Below are 18272 nucleotides of genomic sequence, written 5' to 3'. Positions count from 1 at the left end.
AAAACTATCTGTTTGAACTATAACAACAATCACAATACCTTCCTTGGTTGAGTTTTCAATAAGAAAGATAAAAGCTCTGCGACAAAATGCTCTGATGGATTGGAATCGATTTTGACAGTTCTTTTGCTCGATTGGAATTTTGTGTTTCAGATGTCACTTCTCTTATGTACAGGTTCACTACTGACAAAGATAGATAACAGCGATAACAGCAAAAATGACATACGTACATGACAAGAACGGTAAAAATGGTGAAAATGACAATAAATACAAAAACGATAATTATGATAACACTAACAGCATTTAAAAATGACAAAAACGATTAAAGTTACAAAAATGAAAATATGATGAGCATGATCAAAATTAAAAAGTTAATAATGACAAAAAAAAAGAAACAAAATGACAAAAGTGACAGAAATTACAAAAACGACAAACATAAAAAGTCACAAAAAAAATAAAAAGAAACAAAAAGTTAAAAGTTACAAATAACAAAAGTTACAAAGATTACTAAAAAGGCAAAAATGACAAAAATAACAAAAACTCAACAAATTACAATAATACCAAAAATTATAAAAGTGGCCAAATTACATAAGTGTCAAAAATAATGAAAACTACAAAAATTACAATAAACATGATCAAAATGCATAACGAAGATGCCAAAATTACAAAAAGTACAAGAAGTACAATACAATATATATGATAAAAAAACGACAAAAGTGTTAAAAAGACAAAAATTACAATTGGTATAAAAAACATGACCAGATTGAAAAAAACTGACAAAAATAGCGATGAAAATTATAATAACGACACAAATGGCAAAAATGAAAAACGTGACAAAAAATAACAAAAATGACAGAAATGAAAAAATAACAAAAAATCTAAAATGACTAAAATTGCAAAAAAAAATAAAAGGTCTTAATAGTGATAATAATTACAAAAAAATGACCAGAACGTCAAAAATAACTAAAAATGACATAAATGACAAAATTACGAAAATGGCTAAAATTACTTAAAAAAAACAAATGTAGCATTATAATTACCCAATCTCTGCAGATCCATGTAGCTGGGAAAATTTGTAGTGTACTGATGAGTCATCCAACATTATCGTGAGTTTGACATCTATCTGACAGTTCAAATTGACACTTAACTGTCAAATTGTTTTTGTTTTAGTGATGTTCATTTATATGCTATACAAGCAAGATGAACCATCTACGTGTATGACACATATTATTCATTTTTATCTTGCAGGTGTGAGTGAAGCTGCACTCGTTGAGCACGTTGTGCACAGCATCGGCCATTTTGAGACTCGCGACCTTCAAGAGCAGACACCGGATTATCGGCTGGGAGAAATAACATCACGATAGGCTACCGGCCACTTTTGACCAGGAACCCACAACAAGTTTTTTTCTATGATCCAATGGTGTGTATCACAGCCTTCAATCATAACTTTGGTAAGCCAATTGCATTTATCCATTAAGACAAAATTAAGAAAACCCTTTTTTCTTGTCAACAGATCATCCTGGTTTTCGAAGGAATACGCAATGTGGTGCTACTCATCAAGAACGTTTTTCGCTTCGTCTAGGCCTGAGTCTTTGGCCTGCTGGGTCGAATCACATCACAATTTGCTACCGGCCTACTTTGGACAGGACAAAATTGCTTTTAATTACGGATGGTATGATGGACGGATAGAAAATTTTGAATTTATGTGCTTTGCATTATAGGTGATTATAGTGATTGTTAAGCGTTGAATGATATTTTCAATAAAATTCAAATGGATTGCTGATAAAATTCAAATGAAAACTAAAACAAATTATTTTATTTAAAAAATAACATAAATGCCTTATAAAACCGAACCACCCTATTGCATTACACATACATGCACACTTTTCAAAGCAATGCACTCACACAAAAGCACAGATGTCAACCGAGCTGTCATTCTGAAAATTCATTTCTAGTCATCAAAATTCATTTGGTTGGGCCATTTTCCACTAGAAAACAATGGGACGGCTAGTAGGCGGCTAGTAGGATTTCTACTAATCTTTCTAGTGGTCCTACTAATCTTTTCCGTCAAAGGGTAAGTTCGTGTAGCTAGTTTGTTTTGTGCGGATTACACGCTCATCTGAGACAAAAAGATACCATAGAATGAGTGTATGGGATTAACAGTGTAGCTAACAAACGCGCACACGCTAAGAAAATTTTACATATTGGTACCGTTAAAAGTACATATTTTGATGATCGACAACTTTTACGTAGAAGTAAGTTCCAGAAACTACATACTTTCTCAGTTCTTTTTGTTCTACAAGGTCCTTTCTGTAGAAACAACTACAAAGTATGTAAAATTGGATACGATGGCGTGATGCTTCTCACTCACACCTACAGAACATTGCTCAAGCAATCTGTCTATCTGCATTTCACTTCCGCATCTGGAAAAACATTACATCTGATTTGCGTTAAGTAGTCATATACATAAAAACAAACGGATGAGAAATCAAAATATCTTCGGGGGATTGCTTTAAAAGACTTGATTCTTTCGGTAAGCTAGTAAACATTAACCTGCAGCATACGATTTTTTGATTAATCTTTTATGTTTTAGCGTCTTTGTTTGCCTAAATAAGAAGCGGCCTGTTATGAAACCGGAATCATCACCGAGGATTTAGTGACATGATATTATTATTTCAGCAAATAAATATTTGATATCCAAATTTAAATTGAATCTCTTGAATTTAAAATATCCTTGCTTCTGAATTTATACTCAGAATTTTCAATTTTTCCCTACAGTATGTGATTTTTACACATTTTTTGAGTTCATAAGCAGAACATACTTTCGAGTACTTTCTACATAATCGTCCGTATCAGCCTTACTACATAATTTTTCGTATCAGCCTTTTTACATATTAGTGGCTTCCTGCACTTACGGGTTGTTTTGACTTCTTTTTACATACTTTTGTGTAAGATTTTTTAAGGGTGCACATGAAAAAAAACAACATAATCAAAGAGCAACGAAACAACAACAATCATCAACGTACTAAAACAATCAACGAATGAAATCGTTTGGGCGGTAAGATTCGCCTTCGCGTTTTAAAAGTTCCTGCAATCATTTGGTGTCCCGGAGCCATCGATCAAGGAGGATATCCCGGATTTGCTTGGTGAAAAGGTGAGACTGCATGACCACTTTAATCGGATCATATTAACCAATAGAGATTCTTCCAGCTCCTAGACAACTGATCGAGGGCGACACGTATTAGTTACGACCGAGTAAAGACAGCCTGAGAAGAAACAACGATAATGCAGTAAGAATTCATTCAGTTTTATTCTAAAACTCGCCTCTCATCGTAGGTTGAGGTTAGTGCCGTGCGGGGAGAAGGAAGTAGAAGGCGAAAGAACATTCCAAGCAGCGCAAACCAGATAGTAGGGCAGTGAAACAAACCGATAACCCCTTCCCACAAATGGTGGTTAGAAAGCCTCGATTTTACAGAGCACGTACGGAACTGATGTCCTGATATACCCATCCGACAGGTTGGGAATTGGAAGTGCAGAAAGAAAGCGACCCCTTAGCCCGGGAGTTTGGTTTTACGAGTCCCGTTTTCGCGGAAGTAAGGTGCGGACGTGGTGAGAGACAGCCGGTTCGAACCGGAAGTCATCGGAGGTGCTCCGGGCACTGCGCTACGCCCGTCGAAGCAGTGCAGCCAGGAAGGGTTGCCAAATTGGAGACATTTCCCGACCGGATTCTGTCATATTAAGCAGTGATGCACCTGTGCCGTCCCAGATTCAGCTGTGATACCTATGTGCCGTCCGAGCTGTGATATGATTGCTATTATTGTTTGGATGTTATGGTACACAGCAAATTTGTTTTTGCTGGAAACCAGCAAAATTTTGCTGGTTTTTGTCCCGCTGACTTTCCAGAAAAATTTCCAGCAATTTAAATTGCTGGAAAAATCAGCAAACGTTAATGCGGGTTTCCAGCACTTCAAATTGCTGGAAAATCAACAATCCAGATGGCTGGAAACCAGCTATTTCTTTCAACACAACCGGCTGTATTTAGTATCAAATTTATATTTTATTTCAACATTAAATTTTGATTGCTGGCTGTGCATATAATAAGCAATAAAAACAATTATTTCCTCCCATTTTTCCATAAAGGGATATATTTATTTCCAGAAACACGATATTTTTTTAAAATATTCTATAAATCCGGCTCTGGGCTGGCAGCTTTGTGCCAAAGTGTTGATCATCCGCCACCTGTAAAACTAGTTTTGATAAGAATATTTTAGAGAATATCTATCTGTCTAAGAAAAACTCACCCTTGACTTGTTATCTGGTTGCTAGAATATAGAGGAAAATAAAATAATTATATTAATTTAACCAAAATTTGTAAAATAGAATCTCACCTTGCTTACAGCGTACGAAACAAAAACAAACTCGAAATTGACAACTCGATTGCTGGCAAAAATTCGAGGCAAAAATTTACAGTGTAGGAAACGGGTCCGTGGAGTAATTATGTAAGCTAGCTTAAGTTTTTAAAATGTCGTGTGAGCAAAATGTAAATAATGAAAAATTGCTAAAAAAATTGGATTTTGCGTAATTGTGTTGTGGTAAGAGTTAGCCGTGTAGCACACACTGAAAGTCATTTGTTCTCAACCTGTTCCACTAAAAAACATAATATCGAAAATAATTCCGAAAATACATCTAGAACAAATATTAAGGTCCGCGAATAAACTATCCAATAAATCCTGTTTTTTAACGAATTTTCCCATTCCAGCTTCTGAGTGACGTCCATGGTTCGAGGAAAATTCTGAATGCCTCATGGGCAGCAGCAAAGTGGGGATCAAACTTACCAAAAGAGAGAGAACCGATTTCCGCGAGAAGAGAAACGATAACATGTGCTTCTCCGTCGCGCGACATGTTCGATTTTCACAAGTTTCAATTGGATGCTACACCAAAATGTTGCACGACCCGAAAAGTGTTGCACCAATCAGGAAAGAATTCGAGAGAGACGCCTGGTTTTTTGCTGGAGCGAGGAAAGGCGTCCGCACCGCAGTTGCTTTTGCGTCGGTCGTCGATTTGGTTCGTTTGCGTTGTAAGTTCTACGTCGTCGTTCCGGTCAACAATTGCATGCAGCTATCACGGGATTAGAATTTTGTCGAGTGGTGGATAAAATTTGTGTGTGGATTTGTAAATTTGCACCTGTCACTGGTGTTTTATTCCTGTCGTCCGGATCATGGAAACTGAATACGAAATACGCGAGTGAGTTTCGGAGCGTCGATGCATTTTCGCGTAAACAGTAGCGTCGTCGTCGCCCCTCGGGTGGGTTTATTTCTTTAAATGGAAACAGGTGCAGGAAGTGCCCTTCGTTTGACGTGATCTGGAATTATTTTCCTGGGAAATATTTACTCTTCGAGAGTCCGGATTACGGATGAGTTTAAATTCGAATTCGATGGAAATCCACACAAAGCGTCGAGATTGATTGATTGATTAGTCGTGACAGAGGGCAGTGCTTTTATTTTCCTTCTTTGAAGGCGGCTGTTTGTCCAGCAAAACAAAAGCGGAAAAATCAATTCTCCCTACGGCCTTTAGCTAGCCATTGTGTCAAAGTGTAGGGTGGCCGTTGTTGATAGTAACAACATACAAGTGAGTAGGTCCCCTGGATGTTTATGTTAGTATCGTCGAAGTGGGTGCGATAGTCGAAGCATTAGTAATGTTGAAAAAGTCACTAGTGTATGTTTAACGATAGTGTTCTATTAGGTCTTCGAGTCAAGAGAGTGTGAAAGTGTAACATATTTTTGAGAAACCGGAAAAGTTCAGTCGGTTTGTAGGGCTCGAACCCAAAAGCCCAGAAGGTTTGAAGAAGAAAGGTGGTAAAAAAGTGGGTGCACAGCCCAGGCGTAGAGCACACAGAGCGAAGAATCCGCTGCAGTTTTCGACGAGGGGAGAAATGTGGAGAATGTAACAAAGCAGGCGGAAGAAACATCGAAGGTGTACACGCGCATGGGTTCGTACATAGACATGTTGAGTTGAGTAATATATGAAGCAAAGAGCAACAAAAAAACCTTACAGGTGATACGGTGAGTAAGCACAAGGGTTTAGTTTATAGTGTAGAGTGTACACGACGAAGCGGTGCACTATCCCAGGTGTGTTTTTTACCGGCGACTGCATCGGTGCATCTTATTCCCTAGCGCAAGGGGTTAGTAGCAGTAGTTCACACATGCATATCCCCCAGCCGATGAAAAATGGCCAGCACGCCAAACTCCATCGAGGTGCAGATCGATAACTTTCTGGAGCAGTTTAAACGGAGCGCCTCGAAAGCGATGGAGGGCGACTGGTCCTCGTCGTCGTCGACGCCGACCAATACGACGCCCGGCTCATCAACGTCGGCCACGGCTGGATCCAAGGTGCGGAACTTTTTCTCCGGCACTGACCAGTATCATCAGCAGCAGTATGGTCAATCAGCATCTCAACAGCAACAGCAACAAATACAACCGGAAGGAGGTAAGTGAGCTGGGGAAGCTTTTACCATTGGGATGGGGGTGGAGTGGGGGTTGGTTAGATATGTGGGGAAAGGGATGGAAATGAATCAGCGTGCAAAGGCGTCTGGGATTCAGGGGGCTTCGAATGCTATCAAATTTGAGGCTTTTTTCCAAATAGTTTTGGGACAAAAATATACTCTGAGAATTTATTTGATTTAAAAATATTCAGGTGTCTACATTTGATTATAAAAATTGCTTTTTCCGTGTGCTAAAAGTTCCAATAGAACGGGATCTATAGAGGAGAATGAGGATACTTGATCCCTGGTCATACTTGATTCCTCAGCTATATCTCGAAACGTGAATGTCTTACTTAGATCACATGCTCTTGAAAAATGGCCAAATAGACCAATATATAAAATTTGTTTTCTAAAAAAAAATTAAAAAAAAATTTCTGGAGTTCTTGCACTTGGTTTGGAAAATCTTGAAATCTTGAAGATCTTTTTCAATCACTTTAAAATGTTTCCCACACGAAAAAATAATAAAAATCAAAGCAATAGTGAACTCTTAACTTTTTCTAGAAAAAGTTTTCCAAAATGTATGTTATGGGTTCACTTGATCCTCGAGTTCAAATGTTGATCATTTCTAAACACGTAATTGTTATCATTTATGCAATGACTTATATTTATCCAATAATTTACTGATAAAATGGACTCGAACACGTGCTTTTATCCAAAAATTGGAAAATTGGGCCTTTAAGTATGCATTGAAATTAGGATAGTAAAAAAACTTGAAGAATTCTTTTTGTCTGACGCATATAAACTGTGAAATAAAAACTAACACGGCCAAAAAAACCTATTTAACTTTTAACTTTAGATTTGCATGATTTTTGACAAAGCATAGGGCACCCTAATTAAAGGATCAAGTCTACTTTAATGAAGGATCAAGTCTGCTTTAACTTTCAAAATATCATAATTTTTTTAATGCCATGAAAACGCTTCTAGTTAATCGGGTTCATGCATCGATCAAACTTTTGAAGCATTTAAACTTGAAATTACACGCTGTCAGAAAATGCATAAGAAAGCAATCTGCAATTGTTCTCCAAGAAGATATGATGAAAATAAGAAAAAGATATCAAGTATCCCCATTCGCCTCTAATCTTACTCAGCCGTGCCTAAGGATGCTTTTAAGAATTTTTCTCAGCTGAAAATTTGAGATTTTGGGGATAACTCTTAGATCTCATGAACAAACTTTAGAAACTATAAGAATGAAAACATTACGTTTTAACGTGCCTTTTCGTTTTGAAAACAGCTCAATTCAATTGTAGAACCTTTTTATAAAACCGATATTTTCATAATTCATAATAAAGATGATACGGTCAAAATTTGGTCAAAGGAAAACGCGTGTAAATCGGTGAAACCGTTTATTTGAAAAATCAAATTAAATTTCTTTTTCAAGTTCAATTAGAATGAAATTCAGGAAAAATATTCAGTTAGGCTTCCGCTTTTCCAAATTCGAATTGCCGGGCCTTACGCTTAACCCCTGTCATCGAAAGGCAGCAGACGTTTATTCAAACACTCTTTCACGTAAATTTCTTGGTTGACAGTTCCGAAAGCTATGAAAATGCTGCTTTTCAAGCCACAAGTACATATGGCTTGTCAAACCAGATATTTCTTCGCGAACTTTGACAGTTTCATGTGCTTGAAAATATCTGCTACCTTTCCCCTTCCTTTTGCCGTATAAAACTTCTGTCCCGGAAGCTGCTTGTAGTCGGCTTTGACGTAGGTTTTATCGTCCATTACCACGGAGTCAAACTTCGTCAGCATCGTCGTGTACAGCCTGCGGGATCGCGCTTTGACCGTCGTATTTTGTTTATCATCGCGATTTGGAGTCACTACCTTCTTGTAAGTCGATAGTCCGGCTCGTTTTTCGGCTCGATGCACGGTTGTAGACGATACAACCAGCTTATTTGCGGCATCTCGGAGAGAGAGGTTAGGGTTTCGCTTGAAATTACCGGCAACTCTCTTTGTCGTCCCAGCGGCTTCCAGTTTTCGATTTCCCCCCAATCCAGACTTCCTGGTTGTCGACAAACGTTCCCCAAAGACTTTAATTACATTTGTAACGGTTGATTTGGCAACTTTTAGCGATTTTGCCAGCTTTGCGTGCGAGTAGCTCGGATTTTCGCGATGCGCGAGCAAAATTTTGATACGCTGCTCTTCTTCCTTGAACGGCATTTTGACAACTGAAGAGTGAATTCCAAAATCAAAATAAGAGCAACATTCTACACACACACACACCTTCAAAATGAGGGGTGTTCAGGTTTTTTAAATGCAAAGTTGAAAGAAATACGTCAAGTTGATATTGACCTAATTTTGACCGTATCACTCTTTATTTTAGCGAATTATAGAACCACAAGTGTATTTATTATGTTATGTCAGCTTGCCTAACAAAAAATCGTGATCTGCTCGATTATTTTTATAAGAAGAACAATTTTGAAATAGTTTTGTAAAAGTTATATTTTCAATAAATCCTCTTTGCTTGACAGCCACGAAATTTGTTTCCTCATTAACCAAACAACATGTTGAACTTTTTTCTGCTTTAAGAAAAATTATTGGCACATGAAGCCTGCCAGATTTCCTGGTTTTTCGGTCAATTTAACCCTTCGTTTCATAAAGTAACAAATTTGCAACAATTAATGTATGGAAAAAGTGAAAAATCGTATTTAATTTTAATTTTTTTTCTTGATGTACTCATCATTTCCAACTGTTAAAAATCATTTTTAACGAAAAATAAAAAATCATGAAATGAAGGGTTAATGAAAAATTCAAGGGTTTTTGGTATTTTGAGAAAGTTTTTTTTTTAAATAAACATGAACGATTTTTAGATTCAAATTCTGCTGATATGTTTTGATACTAAAAAATCAAATGTTTCCTTCTTGGTTTTTTATTATTCCTGACTTTTGCCCAAATTTGCTTCAATATTGTCCGATTTTGGGTTGAAAATTTGACATAAATTTCTTTTTAACGAAAATAACACCGGATATTGTAATGGGAATGGGAATCCCGGAACAGCATTTTCCCTGAGGCTTATTGAGTCCTTTCCTTTGATATTGGATAGTTCGTTGCAATACATAAGTTTTTTCTACCGTTTCTCGATTTGAAGGCTAACTTCAAAGTGTATACCTAACTGGTTTTTTAAGCATGGAAAAATGAAATATTTGCAAAAAAATGGTCTTCATTGTGTCTTATGTGCATCAGACTGGCCCATAACAAAAAAAATCCTTATACTCCACACGGCACCCCCTAGGCACCCCCGGCCTTTAGGTGAAAAAATGACTTACTGAAGGTTTCAGGTCATTTGGCAGAAGCACGAGCTGGCACAAAGGACTTTAAATTTGTATGGAGATTTTCGGAAAAATGTATGAAAAATCTACATACTTTCATGCTTTGTGTGTGTTCTAAAACATGTTTCCAGTATGCTAGAAAGCGCAGAATTTCAGGAATTGTAGTTCAAACAATGACAAACAAGTTTGTAGAAGATTGTCACGCGATACGAGTTGACTATGATGAGTTATCCGTAATTGAATATGTGATTTTTTTTTTCGCATTTCTTTGATATATCGTCCTAGCATTCCAGAAACATATTTTAGAACACTAAGAGTGAAAGTAGTTATATCGATTTCTCATACATTTAGCCGAAAATCTCCATACAAATTTCAAGTCCTTTGCGCCAGCTCGTGCTTCTGCCAAAAGACCTGAAACTTTCAGAAAGTCATTTTTTCACCTAAATGCACCAATCTATAGGGAGTGCCGTGTTGATTTTTTTTTGTAAAAATCATCCCCTGCAAATTTGGGCCAGTCTAATGTGCATGGATGGGAAATTTCGAAAATGATCCTAGTAAGCTTGATCCGAAATACAACCCTTTTTTTTATCAAACACGTTTTCACATCGTTCGAGAATGTTGACTTTCCTTAGTTACGGTGAAGTGAAAAGTTTCTCATCCCATTTTTAATCTGTTAAGCAAATGTCTAATTTGTTTTACGGAAAATTATGAAGAAAAATCCGTTTTTATATAGAAAAGTGTCGGAAATTTCGTGTTGAAGTGTTTGAAGTGCTTTTCGTTTCGCTCGTTTGAGTTGCAGAAGCAATTTCTCAAGGTAAGCCTTTTGCGTCAATCATTCTTCCTGACGCAATGACAAATTTGAAATAAAATTTCTTTTCATCCGTTGATCTTTGAAAATTGATAATTACTGTAACCGTATACTCTTAAGTTGTTAACGAAAAAAAGCTCTTTTGATTTCTTTTTTTTTTTTGACGCCTTGAGCAGCCAAAATTGATAGAGCGAATTGAGATCAGTTTCAGGATTATGTGCACTTATTGACTTTCGAATTATGGGATACAAAAATGAAATTATCTGACACATCCAACGCGTGTTCCAAAACTTTGGGGAAAATAAACTTGTAAACTAAAATTTTTCTAGTTTTCAAAAAATATTCGAGCTCCCATATGAACTCGAGCGTCGTTGGGTGATCCTCAATAGTTGCCCGATAAACTGAATATTCGCTAGATTCCTTCTGGCATATAAAGAAGCAATTTCAACCGCCAATTTTTTTTTATTCTGAATTATATCAGTTTTTTAGATCACTTCAATTAAGGAAAATACTTGTATAGCACAGGGATTTCTACCTGAGAGGATTTAAGGAAAAACTTTTACATAGTAATTTTGCAATTATACGCATATTTGAAAAATTACTATGTAAAAGTTTTTCCTTAAAACCTATTCAGGTAAAAATCCCTGCGCCATACAAACATTTTGCTGAATGTCACAAACTAGATCATACCTGACACAAAAGTTGGAAGGTAAAACAATAATGTTCGGAGAGAGGAATTGCTTTTAAAAAGAACTTTTTACAAGACTTGGCATAGGTAATAAGCAACAACATATTTTAACCCTTCCCATAAAAAAAACCTCACACCAAACAGACACCACTGACCTTTATTCTGTATCGAATTGGCGCCCACCCGTACGGAAAACGATGAAACGAACACGTTAGAATGTAAGTGAAAATGGAAACAATGCTCATCAATGTAACATACAGACGGCAGAACAGCGTATAGTAGGAAGGTACACAAGCAAAGAAGGCAAAATAGAATTGTTTAATTTAGTTTTCCTGCTCTTCTTTTTTTCTTGAATTGATATTGATTTTCCCACGGCACACGGGAATCCAATCCACTTCCAATGGAAGGTATAACCAAGTTTAGTGTGGTACCTATGATTTGCACTTTTCATTAGATAACCGCGCGCACATTGCTGTTACATATACGAGTTTGGCTCTAGGTTCGTCTTTATTTGTTGATATGACGTTCTTCTTTTTATTGCTATTACGAGTGTTGCTCACTGTTATCATAGCTGTCGTTTATTTGCCATTCATGAAAACGACCATGCGTATTCTGCTTGTGTAAATTTTATCTGACGCAAATTATGCCATTATTTGCAGTATGATACGAGTGGTTGGTATTCCAGTTACTTCTGTTAAGACCAACAGACCGATTCACCTCACCTACTTTCCCAACCCTTTACCTATATTAAGTCGTTTGAGGACTAAATTGAAGAAGAAGCACAACGTTCTTTGTCATTCTTACACACAAATGTTTCTGCTGCCAGTCAAGTGGTTGGCAGAACATATCACTGAAAGGTGCCAATTTAGCCGCATTTCGTGAAATGTATACGCACTTCAAAAACAGGGCCCGGTGTCTGGCTGCTAGAATAGCCAATTCTGTTCCATCCTCTTCCGATGAAAGCTGACATCATGCAATTGGACCAGCAACTTTGTGTAGGTACTTGGACGACTCCATTAAAACGATCGTGGTGGTTTTATTCGTGAGAGTCTTGGGCAAGGGGTGCCAGTTTGTCTGGCAAAACTTATATGGTAGAGGTTGGTCGAAGCGTTATTTTCCTTGTTTTAGCTAAGTATTTCACCAAACAGAAAAGACAGAAAGTCGGAAAAGACAAAAAAGAAAGCAAAGACAAAAAAGCCAGAAAAGACAGAAAAGACAAAAAAGACAGAAAATACAAAAATTACATAAAATTCAAAAATTCAAAAAATTCAAAAAAATTGGAAAATGATAAAAATAACAAAAATTTCAATAATGCCAAAAATGACAAAAATGACAAAAATGACAAAAATGACAAAAATGACAAAAATGACAAAAATGACAAAAATGACAAAAATGACAAAAATGACAAAAATGACAAAAATGACAAAAATGACAAAAATGACAAAAATGACAAAAATGACAAAAATGACAAAAATGACAAAAATGACAAAAATGACAAAAATGACAAAAATGACAAAAATGACAAAAATGACAAAAATGACAAAAATGACAAAAATGACAAAAATGACAAAAATGACAAAAATGACAAAAATGACAAAAATGACAAAAATGACAAAAATGACAAAAATGACAAAAATGACAAAAATGACAAAAATGACAAAAATGACAAAAATGACAAAAATGACAAAAATGACAAAAATGACAAAAATGACAAAAATGACAAAAATGACAAAAATGACAAAAATGACAAAAATGACAAAAATGACAGAAATGACAAAAATTAAAAAATTAAAAAATTAAAAAATTAAAAAAATTACAATAATGACAAAAATTACAAAACTTACAAAAATGACAAAAATGACAAAAATGACAAAAATGACAAAAATGACAAAAATGACAAAAAACGACGAAAATGACAAAAATGACAAAAATGACAAAAAAGACAAAAATGACAAAAATGACATAAATGACAAGAAGTGATTCAAATGATAAAAATGACAAAAATGACAAAAATGACGAAAATGACAAAAATGACAAAAACGACGAAAATGACAAAAATGACAAAAATGACATAAATGACTGAAATGACAAAAAGTGGCTCAAATGACAAAAATGACCAAAATGACAAAAATTTCAAACCTGTCAAAAATGACAAAAATGACAAAAATGACAACAATGACAAAAATGACAGAAAATACAAAAATTACATAAAATTCAAAAATTCAAAAAATTCAAAAAAATCGAAAATGACAAAAATAACAAAAATGGCAATAATGCCATAAATGACAAAAATGACAAAAATGACAAAAATGACAAAAATGACAAAAATGACAAAAATGACAAAAATGACAAAAATGACAAAAATGACAAAAATGACAAAAATGACAAAAATGACAAAAATGACAAAAATGACAAAAATGACAAAAATGACAAAAATGACAAAAATCACAAAAATGACAAAAATGACAAAAATGACAAAAATGACAAAAATGACAAAAATGACAAAAATGACAAAAATGACAAAAATGACAAAAATGACAAAAATGACAAAAATGACAAAAATGACAAAAATGACAAAAATAACAAAAACGACAAAAATTCCAAACATGACAAAAATGACAAAAATGACAAAAATGACAAAAATGACAAAAATGACAAAAATGACAAAAATGACAAAAATGACAAAAATGACAAAAATGACAAAAATGACAAAAATGACAAAAATGACAAAAACGACGAAAATTACAAAAATGACAAAAATGACATAAATGACATAAATGACTGAAATGACAAGAAGTGACTCAAATGATAAAATTGACAAAAATGACAAAAATGACAAAAATGACAAAAATGACAAAAATGACAAAAATGACAAAAATGACAAAAATGACAAAAATGACAAAAATGACAAAAATGACAAAAATGACAAAAATGACAAAAATGACAAAAACGACGAAAATGACAAAAATGAAATAAATGACAAAAATGACAAAAATGACATAAATGACTGAAATGACAAAAAGTGACTCAAATGACAAAAATGACCAAAATGACAAAAGTTTCAAACCTGTCAAAAATGACAAAAATGACAAAAATGACAAAAATGACAAAAATGACAAAAATGACAAAAATGACAAAAATGACAAAAATGACAAAAATGACAAAAATGACAAAAATGACAAAAATGACAAAAATGACAAAAATGACAAAAATGACAAAAATGACAAAAATGACAAAAATGACAAAAATGACAAAAATGACAAAAATGACAAAAATGACAAAAATGACAAAAATGACAAAAATGACAAAAATGACAAAAATGACAAAAATGACAAAAATGACAAAAATGACAAAAATGACAAAAATGACAAAAATGACAAAAATGACAAAAATGACAAAAATGACAAAAATGACAAAAATGACAAAAATGACAAAAATGACAAAAATGACAAAAATGACAAAAATGACAAAAATGACAAAAATGACAAAAATGACAAAAATGACAAAAATGACAAAAATGACAAAAATGACAAAAATGACAAAAATGACAAAAATGACAAAAATGACAAAAATGACAAAAATGACAAAAATGACAAAAATGACAAAAATGACAAAAATGACAAAAATGACAAAAATGACAAAAATCACAAAAATGACAAAAATGACAAAAATGACAAAAATGACAAAAATGACAAAAATGACAAAAATGACAAAAATGACAAAAATGACAAAAATGACAAAAATGACAAAAATGACAAAAATGACAAAAATGACAAAAATGACAAAAATGACAAAAATGACAAAAATGACAAAAATGACAAAAATGACAAAAATGACAAAAATCACAAAAATGACAAAAATGACAAAAATGACAAAAATGACAAAAATGACAAAAATGACAAAAATGACAAAAATGACAAAAATGACAAAAATGACAAAAATGACAAAAATGACAAAAATGACAAAAATGACAAAAATGACAAAAATGACAAAAATGACAAAAATGACAAAAATGACAAAAATGACAAAAATGACAAAAATGACAAAAATGACAAAAATGACAAAAATGACAAAAATGACAAAAATGACAAAAATGACAAAAACGACGAAAATGACAAAAATGAAATAAATGACAAAAATGACAAAAATGACATAAATGACTGAAATGACAAAAAGTGACTCAAATGACAAAAATGACCAAAATGACAAAAGTTTCAAACCTGTCAAAAATGACAAAAATGACAAAAATGACAAAAATGACAAAAATGACAAAAATGACAAAAATGACAAAAATGACAAAAATGACAAAAATGACAAAAATGACAAAAATGACAAAAATGACAAAAATGACAAAAATGACAAAAATGACAAAAATGACAAAAATGACAAAAATGACAAAAATGACAAAAATGACAAAAATGACAAAAATGACAAAAATGACAAAAATGACAAAAATGACAAAAATGACAAAAATGACAAAAATGACAAAAATGACAAAAATGACAAAAATGACAAAAATGACAAAAATGACAAAAATGACAAAAATGACAAAAATGACAAAAATGACAAAAATGACAAAAATGACAAAAATGACAAAAATGACAAAAATGACAAAAATGACAAAAATGACAAAAATGACAAAAATGACAAAAATGACAAAAATGACAAAAATGACAAAAATGACAAAAATGACAAAAATGACAAAAATGACAAAAATGACAAAAATGACAAAAATGACAAAAATGACAAAAATGACAAAAATGACAAAAATGACAAAAATGACAAAAATGACAAAAATGACAAAAATGGCAAAAATGACAAAAATGACAAAAATGACAAAAATGACAAAAATGACAAAAATGACAAAAATGACAAAAATGACAAAAATGACAAAAATGACAAAAATGACAAAAATGACAAAAATGACAAAAATGACAAAAATGACAAAAATGACAAAAATGACAAAAATGACAAAAATGACAAAAATGACAAAAATGACAAAAATTACAAAAATTACAAAAATTACAAAAATGACAAAAATGACAAAAATGACAAAAATGACAAAAATGACAAAAATGACAAAAATGACAAAAATGACAAAAATGACAAAAATGACAAAAATGACAAAAATGACAAAAATGACAAAAATGACAAAAAAGACAAAAAAGACAAAAATGACAAAAATGACAAAAATGAAAAAAATGACAAAAATGACAAAAATGACAAAAATGACAAAAATGACAAAAATGACAAAAATGACAAAAATGACAAAAATGACAAAAATGACAAAAACTACAAAAATTACAAAAATTACAAAAATGACAAAAATGACAAAAATGAAAAAAATGACAAAAATTACAAAAATGACAAAAATGACAAAAATGACAAAAATGACAAAAATGACAAAAATGACAGATATGACAAAAATGAAATTATTGACATAATTGACATCATTGACATAATTGACATTATTGACATAATTGACATAATTGACATAATTGACAAAAATGACAAAAATGACAAAAATGACAGAAATGACAGAAATGACAGAAATGACAAATATGACAGAAATGACAAAAATGACAAAAATGACAAAAATGACAAAAATGACGAAAAATGGCAAAAATGACAAGAATGACAAGAATGACAAAAATTACAAGAATGACAAAAATGACAAGAATGATAAAAATGACAAGAATGATAAAAATGACAAAAATGACAAAAAATGACAAAAATGACAAATATTACAAAAAAAACAAAAATGACAAAAATAACAAAAATGACAAAAATGACAAAAATGACAAAAATAACAAAAATGACAAAAATGGCAAAAATGGCAAAAATGACAAAAATGACAAAAATGACAAAAAATGACAAATGACAAAAAATGACAAAAATGACAAAAATGACGAAAATGACAACAGACTATAATGACAAAAATGACAAAAATGACAAAAATGACAAAAATGACAAAAATGACAAAAATGACAAAAATGACAAAAATGACAAAAATGACAAAAATGTCAAAAATTACAAAAATGACAAAAATTACAAAAATTACTAAAATTACTAAAATTACTAAAATTACTAAAATGACAAAAATGACAAAAATGTCAAAAATGACGAAAATAATAAAATGACAAAAATGACAAAAATGACAAAAATGACAAAAATGACAAAAATGACAAAAATGACAAAAATGACAAAAATGACAAAAATGACAAAAATGACAAAAATGACAAAAATGACAAAAATGACAAAAATGACAAAAATGACAAAAATGACAAAAATGACAAAAATGACAAAAATGACAAAAATGACAAAAATGACAAAAATGACAAAAATGACAAAAATGACAAAAATGACAAAAATGACAAAAATGACAAAAATGACAAAAATGACAAAAATCACAAAAATGACAAAAATGACAAAAATGACAAAAATGTCAAAATTTACAAAAATGACAAAAATTACAAAAATTACTAAAATTACTAAAATTACTAAAATTACTAAAATGACAAAAATGACAAAAATGTCAAAAATGACGAAAATAATAAAATGACAAAAATGACAAAAATGACAAAAATGACAAAAATGACAAAAATGACAAAAATGACAAAAATGACAAAAATGACAAAAATGACAAAAATGACAAAAATGACAAAAATGACAAAAATGACAAAAATGACAAAAATGACAAAAATGACAAAAATGACAAAAATGACAAAAATGACAAAAATGACAAAAATGACAAAAATGACAAAAATGACAAAAATGACAAAAATGACAAAAATGACAAAAATGACAAAAATGACAAAAATGACAAAAATGACAAAAATGACAAAAATGACAAAAATGACAAAAATGACAAAAATGACAAAAATGACAAAAATGACAAAAATGACAAAAATGACAAAAATGACAAAAATGACAAAAATGACAAAAATGACAAAAATGACAAAAATGACAAAAATG

The 18272-nt window shown here is 32.3% G+C and overlaps 1 protein-coding gene across 3 annotated transcripts in view; it reads left to right on the top strand.

Moving 5' to 3' along the window:
* Positions 1-5028: 5028 nt before the first annotated feature.
* The window catches only part of LOC129751686 (guanine nucleotide exchange factor DBS), a 361927-nt gene continuing 348683 nt past the window's right edge, over positions 5029-18272 (top strand). Inside the window, exons 1-2 of one of the 3 annotated variants that reach the window (XM_055747343.1) lie at positions 5029-6059; positions 6171-6483. In XM_055747343.1, the coding sequence (XP_055603318.1) occupies positions 6225-6483 (259 nt within the window). In that variant the 5' untranslated portion in view covers positions 5029-6059; positions 6171-6224. Of the gene's footprint in view, positions 6484-18272 lie in introns of all 3 variants that reach the window. The other 2 variants (XM_055747344.1, XM_055747345.1) reach the window with 2 other exon arrangements.

Source organism: Uranotaenia lowii, chromosome 3 (genome assembly GCF_029784155.1).
Source record: "Uranotaenia lowii strain MFRU-FL chromosome 3, ASM2978415v1, whole genome shotgun sequence".
NCBI classification, from domain to species: domain Eukaryota; kingdom Metazoa; phylum Arthropoda; class Insecta; order Diptera; family Culicidae; genus Uranotaenia; species Uranotaenia lowii.
The sequence above is the reverse complement of the archived record's forward strand: the minus strand, read 5'-3'. Positions and strand labels throughout refer to the sequence as shown.